Consider the following 24,236-nt stretch of genomic DNA (forward strand, 5'->3'; position numbering starts at 1 on the left):
ATTACAAGAAAGAAACGGTCGTAATAATATGCGGTTCACAATAAAAGAAAATCGGTCATTGTTAATCTAAGTCCGAGAAAGAATAGCGAGCGTCGAAATGCGGTTTGTCTAAGCGGTGTATCTAAGCGATGTAACTGCGTGTAAGTAGCGAGTGCGCTCGCTCCTCGAGAGCGGGTCCTTTTATAGTCCTGTTATAGTCCTGTTATAGTTTTATATCTTTCTTTGCTCGCGGCCAATTAATTCGAACCACCGTGTTCAGTTCGAATTCTCGAAGCGATGCCAAATTTTATTGGCCGCCACTCGAAATTTCGGCGCGAGATAAGCGCGTACCGGCAGTCGTTTATCGCACGGCCAACCGTCAGTTGTTTTCGCGTTTATAATAATATTATTTGCGACATGGGATTTGTTATCGATAGAAAAACTCAGAAAAATAATACTATTTGTCGCATTGTAATTGTTTTTCGACTTTGAACTTTGTTATTCTCAGATATTAATAATTTTGCAAAGCCCATGTCGCAATGCGTAATTAAATCAAATATTAATAAAAATTATAAAATATATTATTGTGTTTGAGACGATCTCAAACATAAGCGTATATCTCTATCGATTTACCGCTCTCGTATTGTTAAAAAATCTCAAATAATTAGAGTTTCTAATTTTTATTAAATATTCTCTCTTTTTTTCTTTTTAAATTTTCTTTTTCTCACAATTTTTCTAAACCCTTTGAGTAAAACATAACGTTCCCATCTACTTCATCGTATTTAGTCTGCCTATTGTAATTCGAGTCAATTTTTTGATAATTATTTTATTATTGACAGATACTTACAACGACCTGAGAATGGCTCACGGCGTGCCGCAAGTGTCATACACGAGCAATATCTACGGCAGTGCTCAGGCTCCGAGCAGGATAGTGTCTTATCAGCCCACGACCACAAACCTGTATTATGACATGATTAATTCGCAACAACAGCAACAGCAATTACTGGAGACTCATTCGCCCAAGATCGAGTGTCCGTCTTCACCTTGTGCTACGCGTTCGCCCGGAATGGTCTCAGCTGGTCAATCACCTGATCATCATCAGCTCACCTCGCCGCATATTGTCACCCTGGGCAGTCCATCGAGTAGCCCAGCTGGTCCTAAGATTATGCTGGACAATGGACACCTTGAGAGGTCTACGGTTGTGTCAATATCATCTTAGAAGCTGTTGAGAGAGAAGCCGTGGATTGCCATAACCATTACATTTCTTAAGAAATTTGATGATATATATTTATATAATATATATTTATATAGTATATACATTTATATATATATATATATCTATATATTATATATTTATATCATATGCATTATGTATTTATATATTATTAAATTTTGCAATCCACACATAACTTAATATTAAAAGAATTTGTTTTAATTTATGCAATAGTCTTTTGCACAATATCCTTTTTCTTTTTAACCAGCGAAACGAGCATCTCATTAGGCTTTTCTTACTTATCTACGCGCATTGTGATACGCGAAATTGAAAGTTATATATCTTTAGAAATCGTGTGTATAAGAAAACGAGAAAGAAACAATTATTGTAAATATATGTTTTAAAAAGTTTTAGCAGATGAGTTTTAGTAGTTGAATTTTTTGGGAAAATATGGACTTTCCTTTGATAAGGAAAATTAATTGTTTGTTCTCTGTTACTTTTTTATTCAATCTTTTTTTTTACCAAAGAGGACTAACGAGTCTTGCAAGTCAACATCTAAGACAATACCAAATTGCAGAAAATATTGTTGTATCTGTATATAGATATACATACATGCACACACACACACACACACACACACACACACACACACACACACACACACACACACACACACACACATAGATATAGATATATATATATATATATATATATATATATATATATATATATATATATATATATAAATGGGAATTTATACATAAGATTAGACGTAAGCATTCTTACATATCGTTTAAGCGTAAGACTAAATAGATAAAAATATAAGAATCTTACGATATATAGTGCCTTTGATATAAGCGGTATCGCGTGAAAGCGTTAAAAAAAATAACAATAATGTAATACACAACTAGACAATAAGCATATAACGATAATAGCATATATTAGACGAATGAACATATCCCTCTCCTTTTTTCGATGACATCATAAGACTAATATATGCGACTATATATTATGATTTCTTTTCTTCTGTAGTAATGCATCGCAAATGGTGCAAATGTATCAATATATTTCCTGTAATATATTTTTAGAATGTTGTGTATCGAAGCATCAGTTATTTTTAAATAAAAAGGGATATTTAAAAAACGAAGCCTTCAAGCCAAGAAGCTTTACCGATGCCTTCAATTTATACGTAATCATATTGCATTTGAAAAATAGACATTTAAAAATTTAGAAATAACTGAAATTATCACTGTAAAGTTAAAGATTTATATACATATATTGTTGTAATTTTAATTATATAATTACAATGTTAATTGTAAAGATAATAATGAGAAGGAAAACGACATATGACTAAAAAAAGGACCGGTACGAAGTACATTATCATCACGTACAATCGCGTAATATGAAGCGTGCTGATGTTGTTTCCTTAAACTTGCATCCGTCGCGTTCTTTAAAAACCAGATAATATACTTGTAGAACTATCAAATTGGATTTTCCGAATCATATGATTAACACGGGATTTGTGTTATATACACAAAAACATTACCTAGCTGATGAACTAAGGAGTCAGTGAAAGACCAGAGGAAAGTTCATTCTTGTGTATTTTTGGCGATAATAAAATATCTTGGCTAATCTCTGAGCGAGTCACATATGCTTCCTCTCATAGCAATGGCGTAGTTAACAGCGCGACTATGAAAACTTTATAATAATCATTGTAGAGAGAGTTATATATCAAGATCTAATTAAAAAAATTATCATTCTTTAACATATTTGTTTTGTAATTACATATGATTTCTACGAAATCTCCTGATAAATTCTTCCTGAAAATTTCCTTAAATTTGTAGAACGTGTTAAATCCAATCCATATAATAGGATAATTCTGTTTTTAATACATTATAAAATTAATAAAAATTAACGAATAAAATATTTGAAAGCATAACTTGTGCATTTATTTTTTATTTTTGTATAATAAAAACATTTCACTATTTAATAAGAAGATATACAATTGTTTGTTACATATCATATAAAGAATAAATAACACAATGTATGCCCTAAATAGCACGATTACGCTATTGCTGCTTCTGGAGCAATAACATACGCTGAATTGTCGCCTTATTAGAATGATGTCTCACCTGATTCGCTTATCTAGTGGATAGCTCAGTGTATGCTTTGTAACCATGACAACAGTCCTCCACCCCAAAAGCTTCATATCCCTCCCTCCTGGCAGGCAGGTGAGATAAGAGATAATCCGTCGAGTATACCTGTAGATATCGCGCGGACGCGCGCTTGTACACGGCAAGGTAAACCGATCCCCTCATCACTATACGAAAATAACTTGGGATAAAAGAATAATGAATCGCATGAATATATATAAACGAAAATAAGCGACAGAGATAAAACGTCGAGGGTAAAACTTTCATCTTGTAAAATCGCAAGATATAAATACATTTTCCTTTATACTTATATAGGGGAACTGCTAATATTTCAGTTTAAAATTATCAAATCTCTGATAATTATCAACCATTGATAATTAAAATTTGCACCGATATCATTATTTATCAATTCGCTAAAATATAAATTTTTGAAAATTGAAAAAGTATCAGGAAAATAGAATAAAGTGGCATGAATTAAAATTCCAAAAATCACCATTCCAAAAATTCCAAAAATTTTTGTAAGTATATTAGCATATATATATCAAAGTGCGCGCTACACGCATTATTTATTTCTGTACGTCATATATACTATTTAATAAATTATAATTCGAAAAAATCCCAAATAAAAAAATGCGAGACGTTTCGTATATTGTCAAATTTCTCTTCGACACGCGATTGCGACAACTATCGGAAAATAATTCGCTATCATCATTATAATTAATCAATATACAATTAATCAATTTTTAGTAAATGACACTTAATTGTATCATGAGAGATAAGATTGTGTTTCTCAGGGATATTCACAGAATACATATCTAGAAAATAAGAAAAAAGATTATTAGAATCGGAATTTAAAAATTCTAAAAAATAAATTAGATATATAATTATTGAATATTTTTTTACATTATATTTTTTGTTTTCTGTATTTATTGCAATATTACCGAAAATTTTCGAAGAAAATAATAAGAAGAAATAGCAGATTTTAATGAAATCAGTTAGTACTAAAATATTTAATTTAGATAAATGATATAGATATAAACAAATTTAATAATGATTATAATCTAAATAAAAATATCTTATTTTTATTAGACTTTTATTTTTATTATTAGTTATTATATAATAATTGTCTAACACAGTCTATAATTATGAAATATAAAGCATGCTATCTAGAAAATCTCATGCAGAATTTTTCACATGAGCTGAATGCTGGAAAAAAATCATTGATATAATTATAGATCTTCTCATTAACAAATCTCATCATTACTTAATATTCCTCTAAAACTTTATCTGTTATTCTACTAATGATATTGTTAAGGAAATATTATTTTTTCATAGACTGTTCATATAAAATGATTGTGAAACTATACATGATTTTCCATGCGCTCCAGATATTATTTTTACGTAGGTATTATTTTTATTATATATCTTATCAACGTTTTTTGACATTCCAACATTCTTTTTCTTATAAGATTGAGATTCATGCTTTATTCAATCGATAAATAAATATTAACAATTGCTATCTCTCGGTACTTCAAATAATTGTTTGTCTCGATTTATTTCTTATAGACAATACTATGACATCGACTCACCACTGCAGCTTTCGTAACGACGAGAGCGCGATGAAGAGGTGACTGAAGCGGGGACGATCGGGGGAGGCCGATACCAATATGGCAGAAGGGGGCCCAGCATGGCCCCCCAGTCATCTCCTAATCGTCGTCAGTCAATATTTGACGGGCTCGCGGATCAAATCGAAGCTTCGATCTCGCGCTACCAGACGGCAGCTTCAACGACGATTATCGGCGACGACGACGACGACAAGAGCGGCAGGCATTCCTCTCGCACTCCACGTAGAAACGCACCTGTGTCAAGCGCGCGCCGCGTGCGTGTCTCGCTCACAGGCTCACTCGCGAGAATCGAACGGAAGGGCTTGCGCCGTATCTCGCGAACGAGAAGCGAGCTCCGATAACATCAAGGGTATCTCGTGGAGCTTGTGACGATCAGGAGCCGCAATCAGGATTGTGCTTTTCTTCTCATCTTCGTCGACTCGTAAGTCAAAAGTCTTATCATTCTTGCTCGAACCCGCGCGATTCCACGCGCTCTGACAGAGACCGGTGTCGCAGCACCGCATCTGTACATTTATGTATGACCGCATTTCAAGCATTAATTGTCGCTGAATTAATTTTTCTTCTGCTTGTATATAATTAGTGAACTATATGCATGATTTAGAAATTGATCGGAGAGATTGAATGATGTTTAATAGTACACTTTGAAACATTACGATTACCGCTTTAGACGATTAAAATTGCTACGTATTTTAAAATGTAATAAATAAATTTTTCTCTTACGTGTATCTAGATCAAAGCGATGAGCCTTATTAATTTTATAATATTAACGCGTAATATCATAGAATTGCCGTCATTGTAATCTTTCAAAGGTAGATCCTTCAAATATAAGGCTGACGTTTATTACTAAAACATAAAAAAGACATTAAGGTAGAATAAAGCCTAAAGTTACACTCGCGAGATTTTATTCGTCGATCGAAAAGTAGCAAATCGGCTAACGCGATTTCATCTGAAAACGTTTAAGAGGAGTAGAGAGGGAAAGAGAGCGAGTAACGCACGTGAGGAGCCAAAAGTGAACGTGGTAAAGCGAGCAACGAAAGAAACACTTGTGTTTTATATTCGAGCCTCTACGACACTTGTGTTTTGTACCAGGCCCGCTTCCTCCTCTTCGTCAATGCGATCCCGAAATCTAGACACGAGCCTCGTCGATTCGTCCGTCTCGCTTTCCCTCTTTCTTAGCGTCTCTCTTCCTCTTCATTTTCCTTGAACGTCTCTTTTTCAAGGTCTTGATTCACCGTCACATTAATTCGTCGGTTTTTACCAAAACGTGTCGTACGAGCAATATTATCGCTATGAGATACTTATGGGGACGCGAATAATTATACAGTGTAACGATGATTGCACCGTAAAGTTAGACTCGTGATGAATTAAATAGCGTAAAGTTGGTGAATATTATAATGAAAATTAATTTTACTATCGTTCAAAAATTTATCGTTCCTTATTTTTTAGAGGATTAATTAGATAAAAAAATCAATCAAAAATTCTTCCGAAAAGTATTCAAAAGTTTGAAGCTATATAAAACATGAGGTCATTAAAGTATACGTAATTTCCAGTTCATACAAACGATGAAAAATATTTGCAGACTTTTGAACTCTCTCTCTCTCTCTCTCTCTCTTTCGTTTCATCTCAAGAGCAAATTAATTATTTTAATGTTTAATTAATTTACCTGCATCTGTTACTTAAGAACGAGACGTATCCCAAACGACGATGTCCAGATTGTTCGATTACAATGTCGACAGCGCAAATATTAAATCGATAACTCAAGTCAATCCAATGATGTGCTCGCGACGGAAGATTTCAATGAATAAATATTCTTCGACAAGACGTGCGGCGTATCGTAACATTTTTTTTTTTTTTTTTATATAAACTTTATAAAACTTTAAGAATCTCACTCACAATTTAACTCACACTTGTCCTTTATTTAGGCGCATATTGCATATATTGCGTTTCTTGACCGAATCTTGTACTCCTTCGTTCAAATTTCTCTCAATTATTCATACTCCAATTATTACACGCTCGGAATGTATCTCTATCTTAACACTACCTCCAATTTTTTATTTTTACAAAAATTTACAAGAGCTTTCTTCAATTTATCATCAATTACATGTCACAGCTGATTTGGAAATCACTATCAATCGCGTCTACGCCGGCACATACATATCCTTTATAAGAACAAAATAATTTTTCATCGCGCACGTATTTTTCTTCTCGATCGCGTTCGATCTTCACACAAACACGATTCATCGATCCAGATTAAAGTCTCATTGTCACCTGTTGCGAATGCAGATTGGCGCGACGCGTTCGACATCGGTGCTCCTTGCGATGTCTGGCACGAAACTATCCATCGCCAGGAAGAGCGATATCCCCCGAGAGCGCAGATAATATTTTATTAATCATTAAGCACATAGCCGTCGTACATATAAGATAATGGGAATAATATCAGGCAATGACGATAATACTGTTTGTCGTGCACGTTAATTATTGGCCCTCTCGCACCGCGCCGTCGGCTCTTTGCTCCATTATCGATCGATTTATTCGGAATATTGGGAAAGTTTATTTTGCAAAAAAGAAATAAACTTCATGAATATGTCACAGAAATCAGGAAATTATGGCAATTAGCGATTTTTTTGTTTATTTCAAATAATTCAAAAGTTTCAAGATTCGATATGACAACCGAAAGAAATTCTCTTTAAAAGGCATATTTTGACAAATTCGAAATATTTACGCGTGAAATATTTTCTTAAGAGAATTTAGAATGCATAATTTTTTTAATAACTTCTTTATTTGCATCGTTGAATATTTCGATAAAAGAACACACGATTAAAAATTTAAATTCCGTGAAAAAATCCACGTGTAAAATTTGATGAAAAAATAACGTACTCTTATCGATCAAATCAATTGTATTTTAAAATCTTGTAAACTTAAATTACTTGAAAATTATAATTTGAAATTATGACTTGAAACACTGAGCAACATACAAGATAATATATATTAATGGGGACATTCTACGGATTAATAGGGATTTAGCAATGACATCACTTGAAAAGATCTGTCGCCTTTAAAGGTGGTGATGGAAAAAGTGGCGCAGACTTTAGTTCCGAAGTTGCGAGAGCCCAGTGTAAATCATATTTTTTTTCAAGGTCTCGCAACGTTCCATTCGTAGCCAGGCGATCGAAATACAAATATTGGAATAAAAAGTTTCGATCCCGTCGCTGCAGAAACGCAAACATCGCGCCATGGCGGTATACGCGCTCGTCTTTTCTCTTCAAGAAATGATGGAGGCAACTCCTAAACCTCTGTAATTTTTTCTTGCGCCTGGCAATTTAATTACCTATTAAAAAAAAATCAGTACGGATAACTTTGTACCTTATAGTTATCGTCGTATATTTCCGAGCTCATTTTTCGGTATTTAATCGACGAACGAGCGCACTATATTTGCGACGAAAATAATGAGCGTGAAATTTGTTTGCACGGCGCGGTTGTAGCGCGACGTTAATCCCGTCGACGTTAAAATCGAGACAGCTCCGTCTCTCGTTATAAATTTTAATAATTGCGCCGTAAAACCTTCCTCATCTTTGCACGCGTTGCGAGACGCGAGCGCGTTGTTAAACACACGCCGATTGGGTCATAAAGGACTTGCGAACGCTCGCCATTTTGATGCACGGGCGTGCACTGTGCTTGATTAAAACGATGACAAATTGTAATAAAGTTTTATTGGCCTCTTTGTATTCAATGAGATACAAGAAGTCAGTCTTAGTGCTGTACTTTGGAAATTTTTCTTAACAATCGTTAAATCAGTCTTTATCAAATTATGATACTTTGGGAATTTTCCCTACTAGTTGTTAATTCCTGTACCAGACTATTATGTTGTACAATTCTTTGAGAGAAAAAGAAAGAGAAAATCTTAATTCGCGCAGCTTAATTACAAGAAGATATAATCAAAGTTGAAGGGACGTATAATAATAATGATGAGAATGTTGATATTTTTATTAACATAAAAGCGTTATATTGGTTGAATAAAAACTGTAAATTAAATGAATATTCGATGATTTTTGGACACCGTGTATATGAGAATTCTTTCAAGTCTGTATGATGTCAAGGTGCAAAAATAAGATGTTATTTTCACGTAGATTCTCGATGATACGGATTCTCACGTACATTGGCGCGCGCTCGCGCAAATCATGCTACCTAATATCTCTACACACGCACGCACGCACGCACGCACGCACATAATACTTGATTTTTTTCTCATATACGATGATAAGGGGTTTCTACGTGGCTGATAAAGAAAATGACCTCGACGCGTTCGCGCCTCGTTTAATGACGTCCTCGCGTTCGCTCGCGAATTTTTGCTTCCGTCGTGTTTTGCGTCAGAAATACACAAAAGTTCATCGCGAATCAATCTTCAGGCAAAAGTTGATAATATGTATTATTCTCGATGCACATTATGTCATCATCTACTTCAATTATAGAGCATCATCTTTTCGAGAGATACTCGGGTTCTTCGATCTACTTCTCACTTTAATCATAAATGTGTAAACTTTACATATTTTATCCTCAAATACATAAAATAGTAGATTTTTTACAAGAATCTGAAAGATTTATTTCTAGAGATTATTCACACACACACACGTTTCAACAATTTTCCTTAGAAAGCTATAAGACCAGTCCAAAAAAGATACCGTACACTCGAGTTATTACAGATCTCGCGCAATGCACTTTGGGTTAAATTTACGTTTCGCAACCCGCGTTCTCGTCGCGAAGCCGAGAATCGGTTCGATCGGAGGTAAGTAAGAACGGCCCTACGCGCTCCTGGCGAATCCGTCGACTGAAATTATCATTTTAGCTGATATACTAGCTAATGTAAGGATGCAGTTTTATCTCTTATTATCATGGGAAACGAGATAAATCGCGATAGTGCCGTTTATTTTGACAGCGTGGCGGCACCTCGCGCGCCTCCCCATCGGCGATGTTCAGCTTGACGCTGCGCCTTTTATGTATCATCGCTCGGGTGGTTTTTCCTCTCATCTCTTCTACTCTTTGCCTTTATCTACATAATCATGCATTCCCGAAATTTATCGCACAAATTAAACAATAAGACTATGACAGAAAATAAACGCAGACAAATGCGCGAAACACGTGTTTCCAAGTGTCAAAAAGAGATTTTTTTCTCAATCATGGCAATATTATTAAATTAAGTGTGTGATTTTTATTCGAGTGCGGCATTATTGATCAATTAAAATCTAATTTATCGAAAATAAATTTGGGATAAAACAAAACATATAAAATTAAACATGCAAAATTTATATCCTTCAAATTCATAAATTGAAAATTGCATATCAAAATTATCGATTTCCACCAACTTTAACAAAAATGCAAGTTTTTTTCATTTAGTTGTAATTTACATTTTATTCTTCAAAGACCGGTGATTAGCGTCCGTCGAAAATTTAATCATCGTGACGACATTGAGAAATCTTTCGTGCAATTGTACGTTATACGCGTCGCAGTTACCTCTTGTTTGCCGAGAACTGTGTGGTGTTTGCTTATTCCGCGACATAACACGATTGTAAACTCGAATGATCGCCAAACTTCGCCTATGAAAAAGCCCCGTATGTAGGTTTAGTTTAACGCGACTTGCGGGGAGTTAATCCGCGCGAATGCGACTCAATTTCCGAGTCAATATCGGATTGTTGATGCTTTATCGAGGCGCGACGAGAGAAAAGACGGGATCAGTTTTTATGATTCAGCCGAAAACGCATCATTTCTGCAATCGACGCTTTACGATAATGACTTTTATTGACGGCGGTTAACAAATTTGTCGCGGAGGACAGACTGTGCGAGGATTGAAAGATACATAATGAGAAAATAGAGATATTGCGGATATAATTTTTTTAATTACAGAGAATGAAATACAGGTGTACAAAAAAATATTACTTATTGAAATTTTATCGTAAAACTTTCTCAATTCTTAACAATCTTATTATTTTGTTGAATTTCATTTCTAATCAATTGATGTGAAATTAAATTTTCAATTTCACCATTTTTTATCTTTCATATTTGCATTATAAACACAATATCCAATACGATTTCAAATTTATTTTTGTTCATATATTCTCGTCTTATATAATAACTATGAATAGAGCGCGAGTTTCAATGTTTCTCGTTCTCGGTATAAACGTGTTATAAATGTCACTCTTTTCATCCTCCGGTATTTTCCTCAGCGCATAGTTTAACAACGGAAAAGCGTTACAAAGTCAACAGAACAACTAATCCGTTCCACCGAACTTTCGGTGTGTTGCAATTGTGTACAATCGCCTCTCTTCCTTTTGTCATGGCTCGTAACAGCTCGCTCTTATCAGTAGAATATTGCTTCGAGAGGAAACCTGTGTACGTATGTTTGCGTGCATGTATGTGTGTGCTCTTGATTACTATCGAGCGGACGAGCTTACACGGTATCGTTGCGATCGCATGTAGAAATATTTGTCATCGTCACGTACGCCATTCCGGACAATTTCATGTGCGTCCAAAGGTTTTTCGCGGCTCGATATTTTTTTTTTTTGCCTCTCGAACACCGCGATCTATTCTCGATTCACCCGATCGTCTCTCGTTGAGATCGCGTTATTAATTTATTTATATATTTTGGAATTCAAGAAGGACGAATTTTAATGAATTCATTATTAGTAGCGAAAATCGGAAATTGATTTTTAGAAAATTAAATATATCGCGTATTTTTGTGGCAAAGTCTAAATTAATTCCTGCTCATTTTTATTCTAATATCCTTTTTGATAAACTTTTCGTCTTTAATCTTGTATCTTGATTTAGAACATCGCCAAAGGTGATGTAGGAAGAAAAAGATTAATTTGGACGCGAAAGAGGTAAAGCATGTTTAAAGGTATGTCACTTTACGTGTGTCATATCTTTTTGATTACCGAAATTGTGATGGTTTCGATGACGTTTCGTTTGCAGAAATGAATCAGGGCGTACAATGTGGTGCAAGCAATATTCATTATCTTGAGATGATTTTGCGGTGTGTACGCTAAGGCTTCGTACGATATAATTAAAAAATTGCTATTTTTTTTTCTCTCAGCAACGCATACTATTTTTGTACTAAATTTCGAGACTAAGCAATGATTGATCGGCGCGGTGTATCACATCATCGATTATCTATGATTCAATCGTTTTATTCCGTTGTAAGATTTTTTAATATTATCATTATTGGCATAATAATTACTATGATTTTTGTACTATAAAAAATAGATGTAATTTTAATTATATTTTGCAACATTATAAACATACCATTTAATATATTTTAATAGATATTTTTTAAATGTTTATGTGACAATTATAATTGAAAAAGAATCAATAATCAAATGTGTTGGAAACTTGTGACAAGTTCTATTTTTTCGCTAATTAATTGATCTTAAAATCTACGTACAAAAGATGGTTTACTAGCTTTTGGACTATGATATCCACTATATATCGTATTAGAAAATGTATATTTATAAAAAATTCAAGCTAATATTACGAATATAACACGTATAATTAAATTTTATAGATTTTATGATAGAGATTTCATCTGTTTTCTGGTTTATTGAAACGAGATTTTATTATATGCTTTATTATTGCTTTTTCCCCTGACTGATGAACGCATATGAGAATGATTCATCCCTCTCTCTACATCTACGTGGTCAAGCTGTCACCGCTACAAAATGGCGTTAACAACGATGGCCGACGATGATGACGAGATCTCGTGGACACATCCCGTCCCCTCGCACGTCCCTCGTTATCTCCGTCGCAGTAACATCGCGCCTTATCAACGAGCAAACAAACGGACCCCTCCGCGACCTTTCCCCCTTGTACTGCGTGTGTAATTTGCCCAATCCGTCTGGACAGAATTACATGAAATTTGATTTCATTGGATTTTGATCGTCATCTGATCGTCTATTTTTATCTACAGTATCTTACATCTATAATATAAATACTTTCATTTACTAGTCGACACGAGGGCGATTTCGTAAACTTTTGTAATTTTTAGGAAATGTTTTGAAAAGATATCATGAGGTAATGATACGATTTTATCAAGACACTTTTGTAGAAAACAATTTCATCATTGGAAGAATTATTCTTCTTTTAGAATGCACATTTCCATATATTCTCTTTTTTTATTTAAAATGAGATAAACGTTCGGCTTTTGGGGAGAGAAAGAGAGAGAGAGAGAGAGAGAGAGAGAGAGAGAGAGAGAGACAAAACATAAAGTATGCAGCCTTCACGCGTCACATTTTTACGTACTTTTGAAGGACGAGAAGCGCGGTCGATTCTGATGGCAACAACAACATGAAAGAATAACCGCGGAAAGAATCTCGCAATCAGCTGACCAATGAAATGCAAAGGTCCGCCCAATCAGTCGCTCCCGCTACTGTCCATCTAAACTGTCTATTGCAAGTTCTCCACATGTGCAACTTCTCTCTCTCTCTCTCTCTCTCTCACCCTTTCGTTCTCCTCGCTACTCATCGACGACGAGGAAAACGCACATCGCTACATTCGCTATCGAAACTCACCGGCGGTTCGCTGCGGTTCCACCACCTTCCTTCGCACATTTCTTTGTGGAACACCACGACAAGCGGACGAGCCGTCTCTTCTCGCCATCGTCAGTTGGCTTCTCGCCGGCGGAGGAAGCGTCTCTCCCGAACGATTCTTCTCAACGATCCTCGTCGCGGCTACTTGCGAGTGCATACGCATTGTATACATGCTATCGTCAGTTTAATCCGAGATTAGTGCGTTCGGTGATTTGCAAAGTGCGTTAGGAAACAACGAGGACGCGGTAAACGAGTTCCAAATGCGACACGCGTCGAACGAGGTATCAATGGATTTTCATTCTTCATGAATCCTAAAATGCGAAGAAGTATAGAATTAGCGAATAATTATGTTAATAAAAAAATTCCATTTCGAGGATTTAATAAAATTACGATATTTGAATTAGAATTTAAAATAGATCTTGTTAAAGTAAAGGATAATAATAAAAGTCGATAATAATAAAAGCATCTTTCGCTATAAAACGTCACTGATAAACTGTAAAGTTTCTTATTTACAGAAAGATGAGAGTCTAAAATGAAGTCTTTAATTATTTCAAATAAAAATAATAATAATAATAATAATAATTTTTTATTCTCTTTAACATGTGACGGTTAATTCGATTTTTAAAAAAAGCATTTGTTTGTTGTTTTAATTAAAATATTTGCGCAGGAAATATTGCAATTAAAATTAAATTCACTCAATCAAAATATAAACAGTCGCTAATTAATTTTCTCTGTTACTACATTTCGAAAAGCTTCACGCTTTACTTTACCATAATCGACTTCCCATTCATTCCCATCAACGTAGTTTAATATGACTCACCATGTCGCGTTATTCCGATTTGACGTCCGCGACACCGGGATACAAATTGCGAGATCATCGCCGACGGAGACATATAGCGGAAGTCGCGCGAGGTCTTTGCCAAAGAAAGAGAGCCGTCGCGTGCTCTCGCGCCGGAAGTCGAAACTTGACATTGCCGGGCGGAAATGTGACGCAGGACAAACAGTGCCTCTCGCATTTTTCTCGAGACGGACGAGGTGTGTCCATGGTCCTTTCCCTCTCCTCCACCCTCCTCACTAAGCCCGCCGTGTGTGTGTGTGTTTCTGCCCGAAACGATCTCGTGTCGCGTGCCTCGAGGATTCCCCTGAAAGAATGACTAATCAATAGTTCGACAGTCCTTTAGTCTTTACCTTATTAATCCACCATTTGACATAATTTTTTACCTCTTTAGAGAGATGTATTGTTTATCATTATGCGTATAACGTTGAATACCGATGTTTATTGAATTATTTCTTGCATTTTATTTCAAATCTTGAATATCAAGATGAAACAATATTTTCTTAAAAAAATTGTTTCCGCAAAAGAGCGTAAATGTCAATAATTTCTTGAGAGAATTATCCTCGCTGTAATTGTTCCAACGGAACAAAAGTTTTCAGAGAGAAAGCAAAAGTTTCGGTAAAGATCACCAAACTAGACACCAATCTCTTCTGTCTTATCCGCTTGAAAATCCGACTGATGATTTTGCTGCAACGTTCCGTTATCGCGACGATAACGCTATTCCGATGTCTTCGCGCGCGATTTGTCACACGTGGCCGCATCGCTTTGTCATTAATATTCATTTACATATTATTCGTAATAAATAATAACATTATATATATATTTTAAAGAAATAAAACAATTTTCAATTATTTTTGACCACGTAACCTGATTGTCATATATAAATAATAATTTAAAGACACTCTAGTAATCGATAGAAGAGAGTTGACACACTTTGATATATATAGCGCGATAGATGTAGTTGTTTTATTCCTAAACTATGACAGCTCTTCGGTTTATTTAGGACGCGATGAAAGAGACGCTAGTGAAGCAGGAGATCAAGATGGAATGGGAAGGTCATCATGCGGAGGACAGTTCGCCGCAAGTTCCCGGAACGGAAGATCAAGCGGCGTCCAGTCCCCAAAGCGTGATAACGACTAGAAGACACGTTAGAACAATCACTACCGCCGGTCATATAACCGAAGGAATCGCCGAAGTCGATCCGGAATCGCCGGACTCCCACTCGGTCACGGGAAATCTCCATCAGCAGAGAAACGAGCGACAACACGAGCAGGCGCAGCAGCGTAATTATCAGGACGAGCAAGCTCATCAAACGCATTACGTGCAGATCTCTCATCCGGGCGCGGCCGAGGTTCAACAACGAGCGGCGGATCAGCAACGCGTCGTTTACGCCACTAGTAATGGTCAGGAGGTACGGGTGGAAGTCTCGGAAAATTCCGAGGCTACCATCACGCTTACGGTGAAGGAACCGCCCAGGTAAGAATAGTCGTGAGATTTCTTCTACAGTTAAGAAAAAAAAAAATATGTTTAAACATGCGACCTCTTCAAATGAGAAGATACGAGACTCCCGCGCCGGACGGTACCGAGATAGACCGGTACGCGATGTCTTACTCGGACAATCACGAGATACGAAGGGAGAACCAGGTCATCGCCGTACAAATACCCGATCATCGGCGAGCCCAGCATCATGCGGGACATCAGAGATTCAGTCCGCACGACAATCATCAGACGAGGTATCAGACATCGCCAGTTCTCACTGCCACGACAGAGGACTACGACGCCACGACGATCGCCACGACGATCGCCACGACGATCGTCACGCAACCGGGATCCACGGTCCACCTGGGATCACCCGCGCCGCCGTATTCGCCGCCCATGGACGGCATTCGTTCCGGCCAGCAGCAATCGCAGCAACATCTCGTGCCGACGAATTATTCCGACGCCGGTGGCGTCGTCAAATACGACCCCTCCGAGTCCGCGCCTGCGGAAACCATCAAAGGCCCGAACACGTATACTACTCTGGAGACGGTCGCCATTCCACCCACGCAAAACGTTCAATACACGCAGTATTTGTCGGCCAATGAAACGTTTCAGCAGGCATCGACTTACAGCTATGCCAAACCCGGAGATCCCGTCATCCTGGCGTATCCATCGTCAACGCAGCTCGGATCGAGAGTGACTGAGGTAAGAAGAGAAAGAATTATATATTATTATAAAATAATATCTAAAAAATTATTTAAAAAATTAATATCTAAAAAGATATTATTGTTATTTTAATTACGTATCTCGTTATCTTATGTAATCTTAATTATATAAAAATTTAAACATTCAAAATGACGATTATATAAAAAAATAAAAACTTCTTATCTTTGCTTCTAACCGAAGAAAGATACAAGATCCACGTTCCAACAGGTGGAATCACCCGGTAGCGCGTTCATGAAAGGTGATCCGACGTTGACATCATCCTTGACCTCTACTCGAGCGATTCCATTGCATTACGAGCAACCCGGTTCGCCGGGCTCTCAGGTGACATTATACAGCACGGGACCAACGTCGTATCAGTACGTGAAGCAGCCCTCGGGCGATCCTTACTGGCCAGGCGGTAGCACACCCTCGCCCCCGACTTTGGAATACGTCCCGAGTTATCCGAGCATCACCGCCATCTCCGTCGCCGACGCCACCAACATGCAGCTGTACTCGGGCGGTGGATACAGCGTTTCCACGAGCGGACCACCCTCGGCGTGGACCCTTCCGCTTTCCAGTACCGACGACGCCTTTGACAATACCGTCATGACGACGGAACCTAAGGAATGCGCCAACTGCGCGGCCAATGTGACGCCGTTGTGGAGACGGGATGGCGGTCATTATCTTTGCAATGCCTGCGGCCTCTACAGCAAGATCAACGGGGTCAACAGACCACCCATGAGATGCCCCAAGCCGAAGCAGTCCGTCCCGCCGGTAAACATTGTGCGAATCTTTATTATTACAATATAATTTAATTATTATATATTTGTTTTTTTAAATAATCTGAGAATCGCGCACTCTTCGAGAATAAAATTCGGCTCTCGATTTTAAATTTTATCTCTTTTGACAATCATTAATTCAGTTTCTTTATATTACTGTAATAGTTTTTGCAACGCGTATATCAATTAGTGCAACTTGAATAATGCAATGTGCAATTTGCACTTGTTTAACTTGGCATTTCAACGCTCTCTCAAGCTGAGATTTATTTTAATTTTCATGTTTCTACTAGTATTTTCTAATATAATATATAAATAGTATATAATATATAATAAATTAATTAATACATTATTATAATATATCGTTAAAATGTATTTTTTAAAAAAGAGTAAAAAACAAGAGAGATTGAAACACAATCTGCGATTCTCGCGTTCAAATGCTCGACAGCCGAAATACGTTTGACCATCGCCAAAACGGGGCCACCGATATTTACCCTGATAAATTTCTCGCTCGTGAAGCGACGTACATGACTTCGATATTAAGTAACGTTCTTGCGTTCTCTCTCTCTCTCTTTCTCTCTCTCCATCTCGTTTCCCTCTACCGTTACCAAAGACAGAGAAAAGAGGGATGTTATCTCTTGCCGAGCAAATAATCACTACGAGGACTCACTGGCGGCTGTTGTTTGCTCTAGTTTTCTTGCGCCGAGCACTCCCATTTTCATATAGTCTTGATACCTGAAACACCCCGTCGTCGACGACGCAGCGTTTCATGTCGTCATCTTCCGCCGAGAGCGAGGAATTTTCTCGAGCGAACTTAAAATTTACAAAAAACATATGCTTTAATTAAAATTATATAATATGATAACATAAATTGTTTGAATCAAGAGAGTGCATCGCTCGAGAAATATGTAACTTATTTCTGCTTAATGCTCCATTAGATAACGAAGATGATCATTAAATATCCTTTTAAATATTTTATTCACGTATTTTTTCACGTTCCCTCCGTTTCCTGCAAGAAAGAAAGAGAGAGAAGAAAGAGAGAGAGAGAGAGAGAGAGAGAGAGAGAAAGAGAGAGAGAGAGTTAAAATATTTCAAATATGAGATTTGTGTGCTATTCGCTTCTAATAAAATCTTTTATAGATATTTTTACAAACACAATAATTTAATGCGTTTGTTTATATGAAAATAGTACTTTTTATACTACAGAGCGGCGTACGGAGGACAGGGGTGCAATGTGCGAATTGCAGAACAAACAATACAACCCTTTGGAGACGAAACAACAATGGCGAGCCAGTTTGCAACGCGTGCGGACTTTATTTCAAACTGCATAATGTGAGTGATAAAATTATATACGTTTTCTTATAGCCGGATTTAAACAAAAATTTTGTTAATTTTGTTAAACATGTTCAAGTATTACCATAAAAACATTCTATAAAAATAAATAATAATAATAAATGGCAATAACGACGCAATAAATAAATAAGAACGCAGTTCTAAAGACAAATTGTATCGCTAAGGTTGAAGAACGTAATTTACAAAGAACAGAATTTTCTTTTCTCTCAATCTGTATCTGAGTAATATTCTGAGAATTGCTATAACACAATGTTCTCTTCCACTCTCGCAATATAAAAATACCAAGAGAGAAGTGGAGTGAATTACTTTTAATTAATATACCAATCTCATTACGACTGGTCAGCGCATCGTTATCAGTCTTTTTGCGATCGCTAGATCACGATAACGGTGACTTGATTGTTTTTACACGCACGAGACGTCCCTGTCACGACGTAGAGGAGCGCAGATTATTGCGCGGATCTGTGCAAACGATCGTGACGGTAAATTTAATTAAAACAGAGATTGATGTGCGGATGTACTATGAATCGGCCGAAAAAAAATATATGTTATCTTACATATTTAACCTTTTTTCATTTCTACTCCTTTCATCAATCTTAATATAAAATTCCGAAAACTACGAATAATATATATATTAATAATAAGTAATAATTCTATTATATTTGCAAAACTTTTTGTACATAAATTCAGGGCTGGGTAATATTTGAAATGGTTGCATTTTAAATATGTATTTAAAATGAAAATGTCATTTTGCATTTTGTATTTTAAATGCTTTTTGGAAAATCATTTCCATTTTACATTTAAAATAAAAATATCTATACATTTAACTATTTAAAATTGATAAATGTAATTTTCTAAGCGTATAAAAGGAACCAAGTCCCGTGATTGGCCAAAACACAATTTCTTTTATAGTCACATTGAACTTAACGTTCGTGAGTGATCACTTGTTCTTTAACTTTCGAGCAACAAAATTATCAAATTATCAAATAAAACTATAAAATGTATGAATACTTCAATAAATTACACATAAAAGGAAAAGTCATTTTGCATTTGAAATAAACCATTTAAAATACCTACTTACCCATTTTACATTCAAAATAAACTCGAAAAACTCATTTTACATTTTGCATTTTAAATATATTTTTTAAAGTATTTTATATTTGGCATTTTAAATGCAATTCGAAAAGCATTTTGCCCAGCCCTGCCAAAAATAAATTAAAGTAATTAAAGAAATATAAAATTACTTATGAGCGATCATATGAGAGTCTCGATCTACCTTAAAGCTACAAAACTTAGGTTCATTAAATTGTCATTTCCTCACTTTCTTACGCCAAATCTGAAGGACTGAAAAGATACAACTCGCGCACATAGTTAATTTGATTATAGGTGAACAGGCCGTTGAGCATGAAGAAGGAGGGCATACAGACGCGAAAGCGGAAACCAAAGAATCACTCGGGATCTATCACTGGAAATCTACCCGGACCCAGTGGTATCCACAAGACCGAGATCAAGTCCAATCTACTTGGTGAGTCTTCGGTGAGCAAGTCTATTATACAGTTTATTTTCACTAACACTCCTTCTCTCTCTCTCTCACTCCTTCTGCCCTTAAATAAGCCACGATTCTTCGTGAGCTTTCTCAATTTTTATCATTAAAAAATTATTGACATTAAATTCTTTCTATGATATATTGATATCCTAATATATTTTCGCTTTTTTTTTTTTTGCAAACGTTAATTGGGCATTTAGTCGGTTTGATTAGGTGAAAGTGATCGATATACTTTGAGGAATATAAATTCGCATATAAAATACTTTAATACATTATTAAACAATTATATAAGAGCAATCGTTAGATTTATATGAATATCATGTACATTATAAAACCATCATGCAATTATTAGAATGTGAGGCTAAAAATTATTTAAAAAAAAATTATTTTTTTTTTCACCGTGACTATGGTTAAATAACAACGATCAATTAATTTTCTTGTTCGCGGGCGAGTATCGTTTTTCAGGAAAACCATCAGTAGTCTCGATGGCCGACTAAATATACGATCGTGTGTACATGTGATAGCGCGAAGGGGGATCGGGACAGTCCGACGAGAGCACACAATAATCGCGATAGTGCCTCGGATTGGTCAAAGCTCGAGATGCGCTCTCCGATAACGAAACGTACTTCTCGATGGGGGATTAAATCGAGGAATACGCGGGGAGAGAGCGTGGAATATTACCCTCGACACTTCAATATATATATTTCTCACGTACATTAGAGCGTAATAAAATCGAAAAATCGCGCAATTAACGCCAATTTTGGCGTTTTATCGCGTCTAGAAAATTCTAATTAAAGTAACAATCGAGAAAAAAAATTCGCAACTTTATATATCCGATTATATTTACATTAAACATATTTGACGAGTATTATTGTACGATATAATCTCTCGAGTTCGCGGGCTCGCAAAAATGACGGATCGTGAATTTTCCACTCGAGCCATATACATGCGTTTATCTCTTTCGAGAATCACACGACCTTGGGGCATTTCTTACGAGCGACAAAACAAGGATCAAAAGTCGATCAATGGACGCAACATTCATCTTGATAAGAGTCGATCGCTGAATTTTTATGACCTAAACATGTCGAATAAATAATTAAAGAATAGGAAAACTTGAAGTCTCGTAAATTAATAACATAAACACTCGAACGATGAAAACAATGTACCGTAGAATATTATCAGAAAATTAGTGTCTACGTTTCTTGCAATATAGAATTTATATACACCAATTACGCGATAAAAATTGAGATTAATGAGAGTGCGAAGTGTGAGGAACATAGTAATCGTGACCGATGTCGTCTCTTTTTTCTTATTGACGTTACAGTGGACTCGTTGCAGTTGAACGCAATGTACACAAGCGGGGGCGGGGGTGGTGGAGGGGTCGAAGAGCACTGTCTTCCCGTAGGTACACCAACTGGGACGCAATTAGGGCATGCACACTCGCCCCTCGCATTACCTACCGCCGCCGTGTTGAATCGCCAAACCACCCTTACGTAAGTCACGAATCTCAATTGTAACACATGAGAGCTATTTCGACACGCCTTTATGTGTACATGCGTGTGATGGGCTGTCGTTAAATTTATTAATATTGATATTAATAAACTGACTGATAAAATGTAAAAGAAAATCGAATAAATTTAGAATAAAAAAGAATAAAATTTGTTAATGAAAATTTAATAATAAAAATAATGAAAAATTCAAATAGGAATAATTCTATTTGATTGTTAGATTATATTTCGTCGCAAAAATTTAATAATTCTTTTCCATCTAAATAAATTATTTGTTAATATTTATTTAATTTTCATTCCAGCGTGCCACCACTAGAACCAATCACTAGTCAGTCCAGCAGTGACCTCACCTCGGTTATAACGTCCACTACGGCGGCACATTCCGAGAGATCGTAGAAAGCCGTTTCGTTCTTACCGACTTGAAAGCACTTGCCGACTGCAGCTGCAACAAATGTGGAAAAAAATTTTGACAAAGGCATATCGATCATTTATCATTGCTTATCGGCATCGTCGCTTATCGACAAAAGCACTCATAAAATATAGACGAAAATATAAACAGCCTATATAAATATAAAAAAATAGCATGTACTTATAAATGTCCGTATTCGCTAGACCATTCAATGCTGAAGAAAATCATCCGAGCTTTATCATAATCCGATATGAAAAATGAAACTCAGTGTTAAACGTGTTATACAGTGTCAACGGGAAGTGAAGAAGTTTAGTATCCTAAATGTCTACTTATCGCCAATTTGGGACTAGGAAACAATTATTAAAATTATATTATATGTGTTCCTATCGCTTATACATATATTTATATTTATTTAGTTAAGTATTAGTTTTACTTAACAGTCTATTTCAGCGCTTGTTAAGAATGAAGAAGCGTGGCATTGTATAATGCATTTATTCTATTATTATCTCTTTGCGCTTTATATTAATGATGTCGACTTAAAATAATGAAAACACGTGTACCATATCTCCCGATTACCGATATTGTAGACTGCTTCGTCTCGGAAAATGCCTGAACCGATACGCTCCCTGTTAGAAGAAGCGAAAGATACAATTATCGTGCCGAGAAACAAAAAAAAAAAAAACAAAATAATAATCAACTCTACGGATTATGTTAAATTTCAATTAAAGTTAACTTGAATTTCTTGTTTTATATAAAAACAGACACTCTAGTTCCAACTACATTTTATTATGCCATTCATTATCTGTTAATCTATTTGTACAACAGATGCATTTTTTTCTCGTAAAGGTGACTTAATTTTTTTTCCCCACGTTTACGATAATGCGACGTACAGGCATTTCGAATGATTCATCTGTATTTATCGTGCGATTCGTACTTAATACGTGATACGTGCATGTAGCCTGGTTCAGCTCGATTTTGTAAATATATATTTACATCGCGTGATCCAAAGATATATATAATATATATAAGATATAGAGATGTATATTTTGATTTTTTCCAAAGAGTAATATATATATATATATATATATATATATATATATATATAACTAACTATATTATTTAGACATTTTCTGCACACATACACATAAATGAGTCCTTTTTAAATATAATACCTTTCAAAATGACAAATCTATTTCTCGGATCAAAAATATTTATATTGCATGTAATGCAATCGTATGCTGATTACGCAAGTATGTCTTGTCGAAAGTATCATTAAAGTAAAATCATAGATTGCGATAAATCATCAAATTACTTTAATCATAGATTATAAACAGGTAAACGTAATAGTAAAAATTCTTAGCTTTTCTTCTTTTTTTTAATACTGTTTACACTTTGACATTCCTGATTGAAAAATTACAAATTGAAGTTCTTTCGCCAAAGCAAAGTAGCCGGCAGTAGCTCGTTTTGTGTCTCAAAAAGTTCCCAAAAAGTTAGCGTCTGTAATTCACCCGGTGATGCGTAACTTACTAATTAGAGCATTTATCATGCGAATGGGCTAAATTATTTAACATTGCACATGCGCATTACACGAAAGTCTAAATATTTATAAGGACGCAAGTGTTTATATCGTCGCAATAGAAATGCGCGAATTAATTTCAAAATTACCGTACATTTTATTTTATATTAATAATTTATACATCATAAATAATGAAGCCGAGCAATAAAGCCGAATACAAAGCGCGCAAAATTCACCATCGCTATTCAAACCGTGTATCATTTGTTCTTCCATCATAGAGGAACGTCACGTCTATGAAAATACTTTTATTACTTTGGATAAAACATATTTTATCAATAAACTCTTTACCAAATTTTTATATCTTGTACATTGTAATAAAAACAGAATATAAGAATAAATAAATGTAAAATTCGCGTGTATTTATAATGGAGAATTATTAAAAATATATTTAATGGTGCTTATGTGCATATATATGTGAATAAATTTTGTTTTCGTAACACATGCTAAATAAAATACAATACTTCATACACACATACACATTGATACACGCATAAAGACACGGCGACGAT

The 24,236-nt window shown here is 35.6% G+C and overlaps 2 protein-coding genes and 1 long non-coding RNA gene across 13 annotated transcripts in view; 2 read left to right on the forward strand and 1 right to left on the reverse strand.

The window, feature by feature from the left end:
• The window catches only part of LOC126853858 (box A-binding factor-like), a 58,702-nt gene extending 56,815 nt beyond the window's left edge, over positions 1 to 1,887 (forward strand). For 2 of the 3 annotated variants that reach the window (XM_050599938.1, XM_050599937.1), the window contains one exon: positions 819 to 1,887. In XM_050599938.1, coding sequence (XP_050455895.1) covers positions 819 to 1,198 — 380 coding nt within the window. In that variant the 3' untranslated portion in view covers positions 1,199 to 1,887. The remainder of the gene's footprint in view (positions 1 to 818) is intronic. The other variant, XM_050599940.1, reaches the window with a different exon arrangement.
• LOC126853889 (uncharacterized) lies at positions 801 to 8,255 on the reverse strand. Of its 2 annotated transcripts, none has more exons than XR_007688036.1 (6): positions 6,634 to 8,255; positions 5,691 to 5,813; positions 4,935 to 5,473; positions 3,325 to 3,526; positions 1,023 to 1,201; positions 801 to 937 (listed from the first exon to the last, which is right to left on the reverse strand). It is a non-coding gene; the product is annotated as an uncharacterized LOC126853889 (long non-coding RNA). The 2 variants fall into 2 exon arrangements; XR_007688035.1 differs by having other exon boundaries at positions 3,325 to 4,160.
• On the forward strand, positions 5,261 to 24,086 carry LOC126853859 (uncharacterized). 8 transcript variants are annotated; one of them, XM_050599944.1, is made up of 8 exons: positions 5,261 to 5,391; positions 15,382 to 15,854; positions 15,935 to 16,562; positions 16,764 to 17,345; positions 18,545 to 18,670; positions 20,075 to 20,213; positions 21,559 to 21,727; positions 22,045 to 24,086. In XM_050599944.1, the coding sequence occupies exons 2-8, from the start codon at positions 15,388 to 15,390 to the stop codon at positions 22,136 to 22,138; spliced, it is 2,205 nt and encodes a 734-aa protein (XP_050455901.1). In that variant the 5' UTR covers positions 5,261 to 5,391; positions 15,382 to 15,387; the 3' UTR covers positions 22,139 to 24,086. The 8 variants fall into 8 exon arrangements, with proteins under 8 accessions (XP_050455901.1, XP_050455898.1, XP_050455899.1 ...); XM_050599941.1 differs by lacking the exon at positions 5,261 to 5,391 and adding an exon at positions 13,660 to 13,824; XM_050599942.1 differs by lacking the exon at positions 5,261 to 5,391 and adding an exon at positions 13,660 to 13,824 and having other exon boundaries at positions 16,764 to 17,336.
• The last annotated feature ends 150 nt before the right edge of the window (positions 24,087 to 24,236 follow it).

Source organism: Cataglyphis hispanica, chromosome 13 (genome assembly GCF_021464435.1).
Source record: "Cataglyphis hispanica isolate Lineage 1 chromosome 13, ULB_Chis1_1.0, whole genome shotgun sequence".
Taxonomy (NCBI): Eukaryota; Metazoa; Arthropoda; class Insecta; order Hymenoptera; family Formicidae; genus Cataglyphis; species Cataglyphis hispanica.